At 41.0% G+C, this 19,557-nt stretch overlaps 1 protein-coding gene across 2 annotated transcripts in view; it reads left to right on the top strand.

Moving 5' to 3' along the window:
- Nucleotides 1-994: 994 nt before the first annotated feature.
- Nucleotides 995-19,557, top strand: part of LOC121582632 (high affinity copper uptake protein 1) — a 21,482-nt gene continuing 2,919 nt past the window's right edge. The window contains exons 1-2 of one of the 2 annotated variants that reach the window (XM_041898577.2): nucleotides 995-1,168; nucleotides 18,491-18,626. In XM_041898577.2, coding sequence (XP_041754511.1) covers nucleotides 18,504-18,626 — 123 coding nt within the window. In that variant the 5' untranslated portion in view covers nucleotides 995-1,168; nucleotides 18,491-18,503. Of the gene's footprint in view, nucleotides 1,169-9,854; nucleotides 10,017-18,490; nucleotides 18,627-19,557 lie in introns of those variants that run through there. The other variant, XM_041898576.2, reaches the window with a different exon arrangement.

Here is a 19,557-nt window from a genome sequence, read left to right as displayed (position 1 = left end):
TATGTTGTTCAGCTAGCCTGGTGGAACCAGCCTGATCACTCTGTTCACTGAAATATGATGGTGAATGCAGCAATCAGGCTGGTTCCACCAGACTGGACTTGTTCAGCAGCCCAATACAGGAACACTGGAACAGACCAAAGAAAGCAGAACAACTGCAGCCATGTCTGTGACTTCTGGATAAGACATCATGCATTGTAAACATTGACAAACTTGATATAGCTGACCCTGCTGAGTTACATGCCTTTTGTGCTCAATAAAGTACTTCATAAAGTACCACTTTTATCCTCTAGAGGTTACTACAACATCCCAATATGTAATTGTAATCTCAGAATTGGTTTAGGTAAATATTTCACAAATGTTGTACAAGCATTTTTCTACACCTGCAATAACATCTGCTAAACACGTGTATGTGACAAATATAATTTGATTTGTTTCCTCAAACAATAGCTTTAGTAGTTCAAATTATTCTCATTCTCTGTTTGATAATTTACAGTATGCTTTAGATCATTAACATGTAATGTGGCTACAGGTAAGAGTTCACCACGAAAATACACACATTGAGAATAACTGTAAATGAACATTTACATTTGGTTGTTTTTTTAGGGTAACATGAAATGTCAAATACACAGATGTAATACGCTGTTATGTAGGCTTATGTCATTTCGATATCGTGCGACAGCGCGTCATCGTTCGGCCTGCCATGTGGCGGGGTTGCCTCTAGTTACCACAGCCACAAAAATAGGCTCTATTGTAAAATAAATAATGAAAACAAAATATCGCTTTTTGGTCTTAATTTAAGGTTAGCAATGTTAAGGTTAGGTTTAAAATCACATTTGAAGAAGGTACATTGTAGAAATGGGCGGGGTTTATTACTTTGTGGCTGTGGTAACTGGTGACCACAATGTGGCGGCGGAAGTGCCTTCCCTGAACGGGTCGTCTGATTGGCTACCATACGAAAACATGCATGCTACGTCTACATTTTCCTGCTTTGTGAAAAGTCATCTTGCTGTGGTTGTCATATACCTCGTGACGTGTGCTGCCGGCGTTTTGCCAGTAGAGTAAACGGGAATCTGGAAGTTCATTTGAAAGCTCATAGTTAATGATTAGGTTGTGAGTTATTGAGGCCCAAGAAAATCACGCTGGAACCGAGTTCGCTATATGCTGTGAGGTAAGCGCGTGCGTGCATGCCCGGACTACCCTCTCTATCCTTCTCTCGCTTGTGTTTGACCTCTGTATCTAGCTAGTTACGAGGCAAGCCAGTCGGCTAGCAAGTACTGGAGTTAGCTAGCAAAATATTTTTTTGGGTATCATGCAACTTCAGCCATCTCACAATTTCAACCAAATGTTCCATATGTTTGAAATATCTATCCTGGCGATTGACATCCCATTCTATCGAATTTATGATGTTCATGTAATCAGTTATGGTTGAGAAACACTTGGCTTTTATATTTGCTAGTTGCAGTACACAAAACGCTACAGTACTTTGTTGGCAAAGACTCATTGATCTCTCCACTTCGAGGTTTTACGTGGCTCTTTTTCATTATACTCTACCTATTCCGAAACAAGGAGCTAGGCTATCAATACCATTAGATCAAATTGTCATACTTGTTAACTTGTCATCTTCAACATAAGCACAAATTTACAATATACTCAATATTTCAATGTCTATTCCCGATTTTAAAACTAGAACTTTAGGCTACAAATATGCAACAGTGTCTTATACTTATTAATTTTTTTTAGGATAATTCAATTGCAGCCTTTTCAGAGCGTTCATGATGATGATGATGATGAAACATGCAACCAACTGTGGTCCCTATAGGCTCAGTGCACTACAGTAGGATGCGTCTTTCCTTGCTTTTCAAGACCAATTCCAGCTTTGAACACATGACCCTTCACAGTTATCCCCTCTCTATAACAGAGAAAAAGTGGACCTTTTAATGCGCCTAAAGCCCAAAGGTGCCATGACCTATTGGTAATTATTTATGGCAGACCAAAAGTACAGTAAAAAAGGTCAAGGCTGGACAACCACAAGAAATGTATGTAACCTATATTATCTCTCATAGTCGGTACTCACTGATCTTATTGTGGAAGTCTGCTTTTAAGTTGCACTTGACAGCCACGGCAAACTCTGCTCCAATGCACACATTATATGGTCTTCAGAGACTGAGGCTGTTTATCAAGATCTGCTCTTCGCATCTTTTTGATTTAAATTTTGATTCGATTGCTCTGGAATTACAGAGTAACTCGTAACTGGTTTGTCATATTTACACTTACACTCAGATATGTGGATGGGAGGAATGTTTTAGTGGGTCTGAGGGAAACAATGCCCTATTGTCTCTGTGAATCAGGAGGACAGAGTGACAGTATCCAATGGGCCAGGCTGTCCTCTAGCTCTGTTGTAGTTGGCCCTCTTTCTCATTGGCATCACTCCGATGTGACTGAACCTTGTGTTTGCCTGGCAAGGCTTTTCATTCTCAGCAACAGGTTTACTTTACGGACATACTTAGGCTAGTTGATGAAGGCAGCAGGGAACAAGTATATTTACTATGACTTAACTTACCTCCGCCAGGCTTAACTGACCCACTTAGAAGGTGAAGTGGATTCTTAGTGATTGTTTTGATATTGGCTATTGATTGAAATCTGAATGTTTTATGTCCTGCAAACAAAAACAAACAAAAAAATAGCCATTGATTCTCCGCAGATTTCCTGAAACCATTTTGGTCACACACAACAATCCCATTCCACGAATGGTCCAATGAGATTCCTGCTATTTAGTGTACACGAAGCAGTGGAATGATAACACAGAAATGACAGGTACAATTAAATAAGGCTTAAACAACACTTTTAAATCAAAGATGGAATGATGAGAGCGTGATCAGAATGTAATGGAGAAAATCAAGTTTGAATTGGCAACCTTTTGGTTATTGTACCTCAACCTGTATTGTTCCATACTATCTGGTTTTAAAAGGTGGAATGTAGGCCTACTTTGCCGATTTTAATATTTTAGCTAGCCTGTGTAGCAACTGTCTAGCTACCCTTAACTGTACTGTATTTGCTTCAAGTAGTGGCTCTTGTGCATTCATTAGGAATGTGTTTGAAGTCTGGCAATTATGCAGCATGTTGGACAAAATGAGGTAAGTGGTGTATTGTACTGTTAAACGTGAAAGGATTAGGCTTAGGTCTACTTGATTATGTGAGGCCATTTAGGGTCATTGATGGTGATATACAGAGCAGTATGTATTTTGATAAGACTGATGAATTGCACACTTTCAAATTACAGGTCAAGGGTTATCTTTACTGTACGGGCCTTTCCAAGTAGCAATTGGCACATTGACACAGGCAGATAATGGCTTTGAACATTGTCTTCTCTACTCAGCTTGTCTTTGTTACGTCACAGAGCTGAACATGAGGATGCAGCTTTTACTAAAGGCAACAGCGGAAGAAAGTTCACCCCACTATCTCAAACATAGCTAGTGATGGGGTGGGAATCGATACAGTTATATATCGGGATATTCTTTTTGACGATATATCGTATTGTTTTGAAAATATCACAATATTATTTTTGCGCCAGTTTGCTGTACCTGCACCAAAACTCCAGTATTTTTCCTTCATAGTTTGTTCTCCATCTTCTTTTTAAATAGGGTGCCCATTTGTTTGCAGCACTTTTATTTCCATGACTGATCAAAACATGGCTCTCTCTTGTCCCTCTGCAGCAGACATATGGTGTTTGGAACATCAAATGGCAATAAAATCACAGTATCGAATCAAAAATACAAATAGAATTGTGAGAATCGCAATACATATCGTATCGGCACCTAAGTATCGCGATAATATCATATTGTGAGCTCCCTGACAATTCCCAGCCCTAGTGTACACACACACACACACACACACACACACTTGAGTAAACTCTGTCATGCTGATTGAGTTAGAATAACAGACTGGAAGCTTTAAAAGGAGGGTGGTGCTTGAAATCATTGTTCTTCCTCTGTTAACCATGGTTACCTGCAAGGAAACACGTGCCGTCATCTTTGCTTTGCACAAAAAGGGCTTCACAGGCAAGGATATTGCTGCTAGTAAGATTGCACCAGTGCAGAGATTGCTCAGGAATGGCAGCAGGCAGGTGCGAGTGCATCTGCACGCACAGTGAGGCGAATACTTTTGGAGGATGGCCTGGTGTCAAGAAGGGCAGCAAAGAAGCCACTTCTCTCCAGAAAAAACATCAGGGACAGACTGATATTCTGCAAAAGGTACAGGGATTGGACTGCTGAGGACTGGGGTAAAGTCATTTTCTCTGATGAATCCCCTTTCCGATTGTTTGGGGCATCCGGAAAACACCTTGTCCGGAGAAGACAAGGTGAGCGCTACCGTCAGTCCTGTGTCATGCCAACAGTAAAGCATCCTGAGACCATTCATGTGTGGGGTTGCTTCTCAGCCAAGGGAGTGGCACTCACAATTTTGCCTAAGAACACAGCCATGAATAAAGAATGGTACCAACACATCCTCCGAGAGCAACACTGTAAATATTGACTCTTTGCATAAACTTAATGTAATTGTCAATAAAAGCCTTTGACACTTATGGAATGTTTGTAATTATACTTCAGTATACCATAGTAACATCTGACAAAAATATCTCATAACACTGAAGCAGCGAACTTTGTGAAGACCAATACTTGTGTCATTCTCAACTTTTGACCACGACTGTAGTAGTCTTAACTAAATCATTTAATTATCACCTCTAGCGACAATGTTTGTTGTTTGTGCAATCATAGAATGTTTTGTTGGTAATTGTGTCTCAATGTTAATTTCGGTTCCTTACTTTTGTACTCTGTGCTATTTACTGCACATTACATAATTGCTTCAATCACTGTCATCTTTGGTGGGGATTGTTATGAGCCAGTTTTATGAGCAGGCCTTTCATAATAGGCGTACATTGGCCTTGGAGGTGAGACTGTTCTATCACAGTCACACTATAACTCATTTTAGGCTTAAGGTACAGTGCATTCTGAAAATATTCAGACCGCTTCACTTTTTCCACATTTTGTTATGTTACAGCCTTATTCTAAAAATTAATTAAATACTTTTTTTCTCCTCATCAATCTACACACAATACACCATAATGACAAAGTGAAAACATAATATTTTTATTGGTCAAAACGGCAGTCAAACATCAATCAACATGCCACCAGAATGAGATCCTCAATATTTATTAGAACGGAGCATCAAGCTCATACCGTGCACTTTCAACACCCTGTGAAGTCCGTCATAACTTATTTAGTCTGCCTAAAAGCTGCATGGTTTCCCGAGTCGTAGTGGGAGGACCACAGACCATGTCATCGCGTGACTCCAAGTTTACTTTGATATGATGGTTATTACAGTGCCTTTGGAAAGTATTCAGACCCCTTTACTTTTTCCACATTTTGTTACGTTACAGCCTTATTCTAAAATGGATTAAATAAATAAAAATCCTCAGCAATCTACACAGAATACCCCATAATGACAAAGCGAAAACAGGTAAAAAAAAAAAACAGACCTTATTTACATAAGTATTCAGACCCTTTGCTATGAGACTCGAAATTGAGCTCTGGTGCATCCTGTTTCCATTGATCATCCTTGAGATGTTTCTAGAACTGTCCACCTGTAGTAAATTCAATTGATTGGATATGATTTGGAAAGGCACACACCTGTCTATGTAAGGTCCCACAGTTGACAGTGCATGTCAGAGCAAAAACCAAGCCATGAGGTCGAAGGAATTGTCTGTAGAGTTCCGAGACATGATTGTGTCGAGGCACAGATCTGGGGCAGCATTGAAGGTCCCCAAGAACACAGTGGCCTCCATCATTCTTAAATTGAAGACATTTGGAACCACCAAGACTCTTCCTAGAGCTGGCCTCCTGGCAAAAGTGAGCAATCGGGGGAGAAGGGCCTTGGTCAGGGAGGTTCCTCTGTGAGAAATGGGAGAAACTTCCAGAAGGACAACCATCTCTGCAGCACTCCACCAATCAGGCCTTTATGGTAGAGTGGCCAGACGGAAGCCACTCCTCAGTAAAAGGCACATGACAGCCCGCTTGGTTTGCCAAAAGGCATCTAAAGACTATCTGGTCTGATGAAACCAAGATTGAACTCTTTGGCCTGAATGCCAAGCGTCACATCTGGAGGAAACCTGGCACCATCCCTACGGTGAAGCATGGTGGTGGCAGCATCATGCTGCTGTGGGGATGTGTTTCAGCGGCAAGGACTGGGAGACTAGTCAGGATCGAGGGAAAGATGAACGGAGCAAAGTACAGAGAGATCCTTGATGAAAACCTGCTCCAGTGCGCTCAAGACCTGGAAGGCGAAGGTTCACCTTCCAACAGGACAACGACCCTAAGCACACAGCCAAGATAACGCAGGAGTGGCTTCGGGCAAGTCTCTGAATGTCCTTGAGTGGCCCAGCCATAGTCCTGACTTGAACCTGATCAAACATCTCTGGAGAGACCTGAAAATAGCCTGACAGAGCTTGGGAGGAACCCATCCAACCTGACAGAGCTTGGGAGGAACTCCCCAAATACAGGTGTGCTAAGCTTGTAGCGTCATACCCAAGAAGACTCTAGGCTGTAATCACTGTCAACAAAGTACTGAGTAAAGGGTCTGAATACTTATATGTACAGTTGAAAATCGGAAGTTTACATACACCTTAGTCAAATACATTTAAACTCAGTTTTTCACAATTCCTGACATTTAATCCTAGTAAAAATTCCCTTTCTTAGGTCAGTTAGGATCACCACTTTATTTTAAGAATGTGAAATGACAGAATAATAGTAGAGATAATTATTTATTTCATCACATTCCCAGTGGGTCAGAAGTTTACATACACTCAATTAGTATTTGGTAGCATTGCCTTTTAAATTGTTTACCTTGGGTCAAACGTTTCGAGTAGCCTTCCACAAGCTTCCCACAATAAGTTGGGTGAATTTTGGCCCATTCCTCCTGACAGAGCTGGTGTAACTGAGTCAGGTTTGTAGGCCTCCTTGCTCGCACACGCTTTTTCAGTTCTGCCCACAAATGTTCTATAGGATTGAGGTCAGGGCTTTGTGATGGCCACTCCAATACCTTGACTTTGTTGTCCTTAAGCCATTTTGGAACAACTTTGGAAGTATGCTTGGGGTCATTGTCCATTTTGAAGACTCATTTGCGACCAAGCTTTAACTTCCTGACTGATGTCTTGAGATGTTGCTTCAATATATCCACATAATATTCCTTCCTCATGATGCTGCCACCCCGTGCTTCACGGTTGGGATTGTGTTCTTCGGCTTGCAAGCTTCCCCCTTTTTCCTCCAAACATAATGATGGTCATTATGGCCAAACAGTTCTATTTTTGTTTAATCAGACCAGAGGACAGTTCTCCAAAAAGTACGATCTTTGTCCCCATGTGCAGTTGCAAACCGTAGTCTGGGTTTTTTATGGCGGTTTTGGAGCAGTGGCTTTTTCCTTACTGAGCGGCCTTTCAGGTTATGTCGATATAGGACTCGTTTTACTGTGGATATAGATACTTTTGTACCTGTTTCCTCCAGCATCTTCACAAGGTCCTTTGCTGTTGTTCTGGGATTGATTTGCACTTTTCGCACCAAAGTAGGTTCATCTCTAGGAGACAGAACGCGTCTCCTTCCTGAGCGGTATGACGGCTTTGTGGTCCCATGGTGTTTATTGTTGCGTACTATTGTTTGTACAGATGAACGTGGTACCTTCAGGCGTTTGGAAATTGCTCCCAAGGATGAACCAGACTTGTGGAGGTCTACCATTTATTTTCTGAGGTCTTGGCTGATTTGTTTTGATTTTCCCATGATGTCAAGCAAAGAGGCACTGAGTTTGAAGGTAGGCCTTGAAATACATCCACATGTACACCTCCAATTGACCCAAATGATGTCAATTAGCCTATCAGAAGGTTCTAAAGCCATGACATCATTTTCTGGAATTTTCCAAGCTGTTTAAAGGCACAGTCAACTTAGTGTATGTAAACGTCTGACCCACTGGAATTGTGATACAGTGAATTATAAGTGAAATAATCTGTATGTAAACAATTGTTGAAAAAATTACTTGTGTCATGCACAAAGTAGATGTCCTAACCGACTTGCCAAAACTATAGTTTGTTAACAAGAAATGTGTGGAGTGGTTGAAAAACAAGTTTTAATGATTCCAACTTAAGTGTATGTAAACTTCCGACTTCAACTCTAAATGTGATATATCAGTTTTTTTCTTTTTAATACATTTGCAAAAATTCCTAAAAATCTGTTATTGTTTTGTCATTATGGGGTAGTGTTTGTAGCTTGATGAGAAAAAAAACATACAGCCATATTTTGAAATGGATTCAATTGTAACGTAACAAAATGTGGAAAACGTCAAGCGGTCTGAATACTTTCCGAATGCACTTTCCGAATTACATGCAATATTCCCTCAAAAACAAATTGTCACTGAGGAAATTTCAGGTCTGCGGAGCGCAAACTTGAATAAGCTACGTAGCCAATAGGCAGAGGGTAGCATCATTTGTCTGATTCTCTGTAATAATGGTATGGGAATAATAATGCATTTTATTTTGTGAAGTGGTTTCTTGCGTCAAACAACATTTTCAGTCACCTCCTTGTCTAAAGAAAACATTTATAAACCGGTTAATGTCAAGCCCTGCATGTTTTTTTCCAAAAGTCTCACCCCTCATTGGCTGCTACTGTAGGCTGAATTATATAACAACATGTTAAAATGTTATGGGATGCTGTGCAACTTCCTGCGTACGTTTACTGTGAACACTGAGGCTGTACCCGCTTTAAGTTACCGTTTCAGACAGTGGTCAAGTAGGCTACTTTGGCTATTTGATCATAATGTAGGGCTACCAGAGTGGCCTACCATTAAAAACAATGGAGAAAATGCATCCCATAACATTTGGTCTTACAGAGAATCAGACAAATTATGCTACCCTCTGCCTATTGACTACGTAGCTTATTCAAGCCAGTCTCAAAATACAACACTGAAATGTACACATTTTGTGCTGTTGTAGGAAGCAATCACTCCCCCATTGCTGACTACAAATTATCTATAACTGGGCTAATAACTCACTAACTAGCAAAGGATATGAACAAATGTGCACACGTGGCTAGATGCAGCTCTCGCTTTGATCTTAAAATAAGCGCATCTACTCACGGCCGCTCATGCTGTAAACACAGTCCAGTTCAAAGTGAATGGCACAGATCCATTTATGACAATGGTCTATTTGCATATGCCTACTGCAGCTCTGATTGGTTATGCCGCACCGGTCTGTGTAGAGTACGGGCTGAGTCGTGCTTGTCAATGCAACAGAAACCTATTCCGATGCGTTCTGCATACAACAAAATCTCTTGCATAGTTTGTTTTGTTTCGGTATGCATTGAAAGTGGCTAATATTGCCTTAATTCGATGACCAAAAACTGATTAAAAACATAGGCCAAGCCTATACTGTTTGGTCCTGACTGTTTGTCTGGTTAAAGGACGGTTTTAGACAAAGGTCCGCGCTCAAAGATGTCCCATAGAGCTTACTTCATTATTCAATTTTTTTATTAGTTTCACTGCATCAGGGATAGCGTACACAGATGTTTCGGTTTTAGAAAAGATAAAAGATTGTTTGAGCAGCAAACCAATAAAAGACTGGACATCCCATTGTTTCTTTAGTTGATGTCTGTTTTGTCCAGCACGTATGTTTTTGATGTGTTTAAAGGGGCAATCCGCAGTTGCTACATTCATTTTGGGGGAGGGGGTAAGCCATGTTATTGGCTGGATCAAAGGAAATGAGAGGCAGAATGGTCACATGAGGCGGGCAGTCATGAGAAGGCAGATTAGTGCATTCACTTTCCCACTCTCACACATTCACTCTCTCGAGTAGACGAGCACACTCAGGATCAGACTACACACCTGTACACATTGATGGGTTGCATGAACACTCACACACATTGACAAGTATCTTGTCATTTATTTGGCTGTAACAGAGGCGCTGCATGTGGTGAGACATTTGGGTAAGTTTTACAATGTGAGATTTTAACTGGAATAAAACAATATTTCATATAAATTATCAAATCAAGAATGTTTAGGCTACCATTTAATAATGTACATTTCCTTGTTGTATGAAATGTACTTCAGCCGTCTTTACTTCTTTGCATGCGCCAATGCATATTTTTGGCTGTTCTGGAAAAAAGCATTGACTCTGTTAATTATTTGTTTCCTGCTTTATGTATAGCTCAACTGAGTGGGCTAATATATGAAGGGATTGGGCTAATAACTAGTACCCACTGTACTTAGACTGAGAGCAGTCTTTTGTGATGTGAGTCATATCTACATATATGATGAAAACCGTTCATTGTTGTAACTGTCTTCCAACATTGTGTAGCCTACTTCAGTTTCCACTCGTGTACAAAACAATTTAGTGAGGATTTGCTTTGGTTAAAGATCACAGAGTTCTCAGGTTTATGATTCCAAGGACTTGCAGGAACATTTCACAATGGCTTTTACAACCTCATGTGGAGTGTGATTATGTAAAACACTCTTTGAACTCTGAATAAGAGAGACAAGTGCTGTGTAACACAACTTTAGACTGTTCTTGTCTTGCTTAAAAAGGCACAATGATCTTCGCTTTGGGCTTTAAAGCAACTGATAAGAATTTAAGGTTGACTTTGATGGAATGTTTATTGCTAAACCTAAGAAGTGTTATGTGTTGGACATGAAACAGAAAGAGGGACACCACCCAGTATGAATATCCTGTCTTTATAACACTGTTTTGAGTAGTAAGGTCAATTTCGTTGTGTACTTGTAGTCATGTCTACCTGAGTCTTGACTGTTTTGTTTTGTTGAGGATTAGTCCTATACGTTCAAGAAAGGCTAACTTCTCACTGTGGCAACAACTGAGTCTAGCAGAGCTGAGTAGAACAATATGAGGCAACAGATGTCTTGACTGGCAGGTTAAGTGATGTGATTTTGGGTCTTTTCAGTTTGATTCTCGATGTCTGTTTTCCTTGTCCCCTGATGTCATTGGTTTCTGCCTTCGGGGTGTCCCAGACATTTGGTATAACATGTTTTTCTCTAATTGAATAACATTGATGTCCGTTAAGTGGGCATTTATTGTGTTATAAAGGCAGTTTTCTACGGATGTGGCCTCTGGTTGTTTGGCCATTAAATTAGCAAGGGTCCTGGTAGACCTCTCGAGTCAAGTAGCAAATTTTTCCACTTCGAATGATTGCGCTCTCTCTCATGTAGGGAGTGAAGGTGCTTTCAAGGTACCATGGCTAGTAGACTTGGATGACTCTGGAACTGTGTATGAAATAGCCTTGGCACACAGTGGTCCAAACTGGCTTCACAGTTCTTGGGACCATATGGTTCTGTTTGTAGCCTAATATGTGTTTTTTCCCCCTCAATTTAGGTACTTTTCAGATCCAAACACAACTATAATTAGCCTAATTACCAGGATGGCAAAGCTGCAATCATTATCTTGGCCTATAAATGTTTATAGTTCCGAATACTGTGCTTCCTTTTGCACGTCCTTGATGTCCAAGGAAATGGTTTCAACCAGCATTTACAATAGACCCCAGCCAGCATTCTACACCAGTGGGTTCAGTACAGTAAGTTGAGGGGTTCATGGTTAAAACACCTCTCACAATCACCATCTCTCCAAAGTAATAACACTGGGCACTTTGGAGAATTTGACTGACTAGTTTAATTACGGTGTTAACCTTTTAATCGGTGCTAACCCAGGAGCATTAGAGAGGATCTGGGGCTTGTCCTCAGGCTGGTGCTGGTGGCACAGTGCCAAGCCAAGGACCAGGCTACTCCAAGTCTGAGTGATTACCCACTTTATCCCTCTTCAAGCTCACAGAGTCAAACACAGACATGTGTCCTCACAAACCTGGAAAATGTGGTTAGAGTGGACCTCACTTCAATTTGTCGTATACAACTGGAAAATGTAATGGTGGTTGCTTTCCTCATGAAGCAGGAGATGCACTGAATATTTTGCACAGGAGGAAAATAAGCAGAAGTCACAAAGTGCTGCTTAGGCCTTAGGGTGGGGTTTGTTTTAGCGTTTATTTTGGGGCAGATTTTTGTCTCTGCTTCCAAATAACCTTCAAACATTAATTTTTTCAACATTTTTGCCACAGCCGATTACCTGGGCGATTCCGTGGGAAGGTTAACCTGAGCATGCCCAAATAAAGTTAGTAATTTCCAAATGAAACCTTGTTCATAATTGTCCTCAAGGTCTATATGTTAGAGTTCAGGCTTTATTTGAAAAGTAGGAAAGTGCATGAATTTTGGCCATTTCAGAGTAGGAGGCCAAGACTCAAAGGCTTTTCAGTCAATCATGTGACCAAACACTTTGATTCGGTCCTATGTAGCAAAATTTGAAATTATGTTTCTTACATTGGATAAAAATAGAGAATATGGTATATCATACACTACAGTTGAGGAACAGTTGGTACACCTATTTGAGAGCTCTGCTTTGTCTACACCCATTAAGCATCGTTCACACCCTCTTAAGCCTTAGCCCCACCCATCTCTTTAAGGATTCACATGTGAGGCCATGTGCTACACAGAGTGAGTAAGGTAGTGTACTATTATTATAATAATAATAATAATAATAATATGCCATTTAGCAGACGCTTTTATCCAAAGCGACTTACAGTCATGTGCACATACATTTTTACGTATGGGTGGTCCCGGGGATCGAACCCACTACCCTGGCGTTACAAGTGCCATGCTCTACCAATTGAGCTACAGAGGACCACAACCAAAGATTAAGACTAAAAGTGGTGAAAGTAGTAGTAAAAATACACTATCTAGTCCTTGGCCTATATCCTAATCTGACTTTGGTTCAGGTCATGTCGTTGTTCACATTACCGTCTCTGGTAAATGCACATATCAAATAAAATCAAAGTTTGTCACATGCACAGGATACAGAAGGTGTAACGGTACAGTGAAATGGTTACTTGCATAGTGGAGTCTTTTTGTTTAGACCCATAATCCCAACCCATACTACCATGCACCATGCATGAATCTGCAGGTAGCTAAAGCTAACCAACTAGGTTCAATGTTAGCTAGCTATCTAAACATTAGGCTATAACTAGCAATGCAAAAGGATTTCTGAGATACAAATAATATTACTACACAGCTCATATACGTAATGTTAGCTAGCGAACTAGCCAGCTAACAGAATTATATAACTAGAAATGAACACGACTTTCTGGCAAAATTAGACACGTATAATATCTGAAAATTTAGATAAGACTCTTACCCGTATTGTTGAACGCTTCTCCCTCTTTGTCATGGATGCCATGGTTGCCCTTAGTTTGACAGTGTAATCCAGAGACAGTGTTTTATACAACTGCCATCTGTGTTCTCTTTTCGACTCCCACAGCATTTGCAATCATACTCTGCTTCCACCGGGCATTCCACTGATTTCAGAACTCGGTCAACTTCTTCCCAGACAACAACACTGTTTATTGCAGTTTCTTCCCCACCACTGTCATCAGAAGACAATACAATGTCTGGTTTAATGAAAATGTTTTTACCTAAATCTGGGATTTCCTCATCTGATTCCTTTTCGTAGTCAGAGAGTCAGCATGGCACGATTGTCCTCCAGAAAGTAGTTCATCACAACCTTTTCCCACTGATCTTTGTCGATAGCTCCTGTTAAATTCAGGACAGCAGTGTTGAGAGCAGTAGCAACACTTTTGCAGTTCTTCATGACATCTTTTAAAAAGCCGCTGTAGAAAGGATTATCTACACATACTGAGCAGCTAATTTTATAGACAGAAGTGGGCTACATGGCAGACCAATCCGAACTCATTTCGGCATGTCCAGCCCATCCATTATCTCAGCCAATCATGGATAGCGGGAAGGTTCCTGTCTTTTTCCATGGCTAAACCAACTAGGCTCGTAATTTTAAATGTTATATTCGTATTTACAGATGGCATACAAGTTTGTTATTAAGGCACATGAAAGTTCACGTTCCAGAAGGCATTTCTGCCAAAATAACTCATTTTGATGAATAAAACATTTTTTGCCTTCAAATGCTTCTCCTGTGAAGTAGTGACGTGCGATATATTCCTAGCTTCCTGGAACGGGTCACATATTTCATGGCTTTTTGAAAGAGCTCACTGAGCTTGTTTCTCCACTCACAGCTGTCCCCCAGTGTTAGTTATGAAGATGATATGTTAACGAAGCAAACAAACCAAATTGAAGTGTCTTGAGTTTGTTTGAGTGTTCTATAGTCTAGTAAAGATAGGGGACTGACTGGGACAGGCAGTGTAACTTTCTCTGTAAAGTCAACTTTCCTCAAGATTTTATATGGTCTATAATTTGGTTTCTCTCTTTTTATAGTCAGTATCCTTTTTCAGCATTATGATATCCGTAACATCCATAACAGTTGTGGATGTGTTGGATATTGATGTGTCATCTTGCCTTCAGAAGCTTTTGCATTCACCACATTTTCTGTGCTTGTTTTGAGATTCTTCAGACTTTTAGAGAAACAATTGTTGATATCTTGAAAATTATGTGTTCTAGCTAAGATTATCTTGGACAATATATGCTGAAATGCATTTCTCATACATTGTAGTTGAGAAGTGTTTATACACAATCTGTGAATAGTTCTGTAGTCTCTTTTTCAAACGAAAGCCCCCCAAAATATACTGACTTCATCCATTGTCCAGAAAAGTGAATTGGCAGTATAGGCCATTTGTATCTTGTTTCATTTGCATATTTTGTTATAATATTTCAGAAAAGTTGGAATACAAAAAATATATTTGTGTTTACATTTACAATCAACTGGTAAAGATTAATTTTGTAATATATGTATGTACAGTGCATTCAAAGTATTCAGACCCCTTCCCTTTTTCCACATTTTGTTACGTTACAGCCTTATTCTAACATTGATTAAATAAAAACAATTCCTCATCAATCTACACACAATACCCCATAATGACAAAGCGAAAAAAGGTTTTTAGACCATTTAGCAAATATATTAAAAATAAAAAACATAAATGCCTTATTTACATACGTTTTCAGACCCTTTGCTATGAGACTCGAAATTGAGCTCAGGTGCATTCTGTTTCCATTGGTCATCCTTGAGCTATTTCTACAACTTGATTAGACCCCACCTGTGGTAAATTAAATTGATTGGACATTATTTGGAAAGGCAGACACCTGTCTATACAGTGGGGAGAACAAGTATTTGATACACTGCCGATTTTGCAGGTTTTCCTACTTACATTTACATTTTAGTCATTTAGCAGACGCTCTTATCCAGAGCGACTTACAGTTAGTGAGTGCATACATGATCTTTTTTTTATATATATATATATATATATATATATATATATATATATATATATATATATATATATATATATATATATATATATATATATATATATTTTTTTTTTTCATACTATTTTTTCATACCCCGGTGGGAATCGAACCCACAACCCTGGCGTTGCAAACGCCATGCTCTACCAACTGAGCTACATCCCTGCCGGCCATTCCCTCCCCTACCCTAGACGACGCTGGGCCAATTGTGCGCCGCCCCATGGGTCTCCCGGTCACGGCCGGCTACGACAGAGCCTGGATTCGAACCAGGATCTCTAGTGGCACAGCTAGCACTGCGATGCAGTGCCTTAGACCACTGCGCCACTCGGGAGACAACTTACAAAGCATGTAGAGGTCTGTAATTTTTATCATAGGTACACTTCAACTGTGAGAGACGGAATCTAAAACAAAAATCCAGAAAATCACATTGTATGATTTTTAAGTAATTAATTTGCATTTTATTGCATGACATAAGTATTTGATCACCTACCAACCAGTAAGAATTCCGGCTCTCACAGACCTGTTAGTTTTTCTTTAAGAAGCCCTCCTGTTCTCCACTCATTACCTGTATTAACTGCACCTGTTTGAACTCGTTACCTGTATAAAAGACACCTGTCCACACACTCAATCAAACAGACTCCAACCTCTCCACAATGGCCAAGACCAGAGAGCTGTGCAAGGACATCAGGGATAAAATTGTAGACCTGCACAAAGCTGGGATGGGCTACAGGACAATGGGCAAGCAGCTTGGTGAGAAGGCAACAACTGTTGGCGCAATTATTAGAAAATGGAAGAAGTTCAAGATGACGGTCAATCACCTTCGGTCTAGGGCTCCATGCAAGATCTCACCTCGTGGGGCATCAATGATCATGAAGAAGGTGAGGGATCAGCCCAGAACTACACGGCAGGACCTGGTCAATGACCTGAAGAGAGCTGGGACCACAGTCTCAAAGAAAACCATTAGTTACACACTACGCCGTCATTGATTAAAATCCTGCAGCGCACGCAAGGTCCCCCTGCTCAAGCCAGCGCATGTCCAGGCCTGTCTGAAGTTTGCCAATGACCATCTGGATGATCCAGAGGAGGAATGGGAGAAGGTCATCTGGTCTGATGAGACAAAAATGAGCTTTTTGGTCTAAACTCCACTCGCCGTGTTTGGAGGAAGAAGAAAGATGAGTACAACCCCAAGAACACCATTCCAACTGTGAAGCATGGAGGTGGAAACCTCATTCTTTGGGGATGCTTTTCTGCAAAGGGGACAGGACGACTGCACCGTATTGAGGGGAGGATGGATGGGGCCATGTATCGCGAGATCTTGGCCAACAACCTCCTTCCCTCAGTAAGAGCATTGAAGATGGGTCGTGGCTGGGTCTTCCAGCATGACAACGACCCGAAACACACAGCCAGGGCAACTAAGGAGTGGCTCCGTAAGAAGCATCTCAAGGTCCTGGAGTGGCCTAGCCAGTCTCCAGACCTGAACCCAATAGAAAATCTTTGGAGGGAGCTGAAAGTCCGTATTGCCCAGCGACAGCCCCGAAACCTGAAGGATCTGGAGAAGGTCTGTATGGAGGAGTGGGCCAAAATCCCTGCTGCAGTGTGTGCAAACCTGGTCAAGAACTACAGGAAACGTATGATCTCTGTAATTGCAAACAAAGGTTTCTGTACCAAATATTAAGTTATGCTTTTCTGATGTATCAAATACTTATGTCATGCAATAAAATGCAAATTAATTACTTAAAAATCATACAATGTGATTTTCTGGATTTTTGTTTTAGATTCCGTCTCTCACAGTTGAAGTGTACCTATGATAACAATTACAGACCTCTACATGCTTTGTAAGTAGGAAAACCTGCAAAATCGGCAGTGTATCAAATACTTGTTCTCCCCACTGTATAAGGTTCCACAGCTGACAGTGCATGTCAGAGCAAAAACCAAGCCATGTTGAAGGAATAGTCCATAGAGCTCCAAGACAGGATTGTGTCGAGGCACAGATCTGGGGAAGGGTACCAAAACATTTCTGCAGAATTGAAGGTCCCCAAGAACGCAGTGGCTTCCATCATTCTTAAATCGAAGAAGTTTGGAATCACTAAGACTTCCTAGAGCTGGCCGCCCAGCCAAGCTGAGCAATCGGGGGAGAAAGGCCTTGGTCAGGGAGGTGACCAAGAACCCGATGGTCACCCTGACAGAACTCCAGAGTTCCTCTGTGGAGATGGGAGAACCTTCCAGAAGGACAACCATCTCTGCAGCACTCCACCAATCAGGCCTTTATGATAGAGTGGCCAGACGGAAGCCAATCCTTCAGCTGTGAGGTTCATTTTAGAATAAGGCTGTAAAGTAACAAATGTGGAAAAAGTGAAGGGGTCTGAATACTTTCCGAATGCACATTAATATATGTATATTTATATTTATGTGTGTGTGTGTGTGTGTGTGTGTGTGTGTGTGTGTACAGTACCAGTCAAATGTTTGGACACACCTACTCATTCGTTATTCTTTATTTGTACTATTTTCTACATTGTAGAATAATAGTGAAGATATCAAAACTATGAAATAACACATATGGAATCATGTAGGAACCAAAAAAGTGTTAAACAAATGAAAATATATTTGAGATTTTAGATTCTTCAAAGTTGCCTTCATGACAGCGTTGCACACTCTTGGCATTCTCTCAACCAGCTTCACCTGGAATGCTTTTCCAACAGTCTTGAAGGAGTTCCCACATATGCTGAGCACTTGTTGGCTGCTTTTCCTTCACTCTGCGGTCCAACTCATCCCAAACCATCTCAATTGGGTTGAGGTTGGGTGATTGTGGAGGCCAGTTCATCTGACACAGCATTCCATCACCCAATCAATTGAATTGACCACAGGTGGACTCAAATCAAGTTGTAGAAACATCTCAAGGATGATCAATGGAAACAGGATGCACCTGAGCTCAATTTTGAGTCTCATAGCAAAGGGTCTGAATACTTGTGTAAATAAGGTATTTCTGTTTTTTAATACATTTGCAAAAATTTCCCCAAAAAAGTTTTTGCTTTGTCATTATGGGGTATTGTGTGTAGATTGTCATGGACAAATGACTTTGTAAATGTGAGAAGTATGAGTGACTGATGTTCTCTTTTGTGTCTGTATTTCCTGGTTCTTGCAGTACTACATTAGAGATGAACATGGACCACACACACCATGACCACGACCACAGCAAAATGGCTGGCAGCATGGCTCCTCCTATGGTCACAGGCTCCCACGAGGATCATCTAGGGGGAGGTGGAGTGGGCCATATGATGGTGAGTGAGCCTGGCACTGTAAAAAAGAAATCAGTCACACACTAATTTCTCTCTGTTACAATGTGGGATGTACTTAAAGCCGATTTTATGCTTGATCCGGCAATGAGGTCCGGCAGCTCTGTACGGAGGGTGTGAAGCAATTGCGGAGGCCAAATCAAGCTCCTCACAATTTGTTTTTACAATTCGGAGAGATCCTTATAGCTCCGCATTGATATGATTGGTTGACGGTAGGTGGGGGCGGTACATCCTGTATAAACACAAACTCACTCCCTTCACAACAGCTCTGCTCTGCTCCACAAAGCGCAAGAAGTATGAATGCCCTGACTTCTGCAGAGGCCACATTGCAGTTACATTTTACATTTACATTTTAGTCATTTAGCAGACGCTCTTATCCAGAGCGACTTACAGTTAGTGAATACATATATATATTTTTTCATACTGGTCCCCCATGGGAATTGAAACCACAACCCTGGCGTTGCAAACGCCATGCTCTATCAACTGAGCTACATCCCTGCCGGCCATTCCCTCCCCTACCCTGGACAACGCTAGGCCAATTGTGCGCTGCCCATGAGTCTCCCGGTCGCGGCCGGCTGCGACAGAGCCTGGATACGAACCAGGATCTCTAGTGGCACAGCTAGCACTGCGATGCAGTGCCTTAGACCACTGCGCCACTCAGGAGACTAATGCTGTATGTTCAATGCAGACACTGGAATTACCATAAATGGGCTTTTAGGCTTGGCACCCTGTCTCTGCACTTCCTACAACCTCTCACGAAGTTGTAAATCAGATTCAGATGAATGGTTTTAAACTCTAGTTCAAACGGCCTGCTTGACATTTCTCTCTGCTGTGTGAGCTGAATCACTGTAAACCTCTTGGCTCTGTAGGTGTGTGATACAATTTCTTATTGTTTTCTATCCCTCTTCTTCTCCAG

This window comes from Coregonus clupeaformis, chromosome 15, assembly GCF_020615455.1.
Source record: "Coregonus clupeaformis isolate EN_2021a chromosome 15, ASM2061545v1, whole genome shotgun sequence".
Lineage (NCBI taxonomy): Eukaryota > Metazoa > Chordata > Actinopteri > Salmoniformes > Salmonidae > Coregonus > Coregonus clupeaformis.
This window is presented reverse-complemented; position numbering and strand designations above follow the sequence as displayed.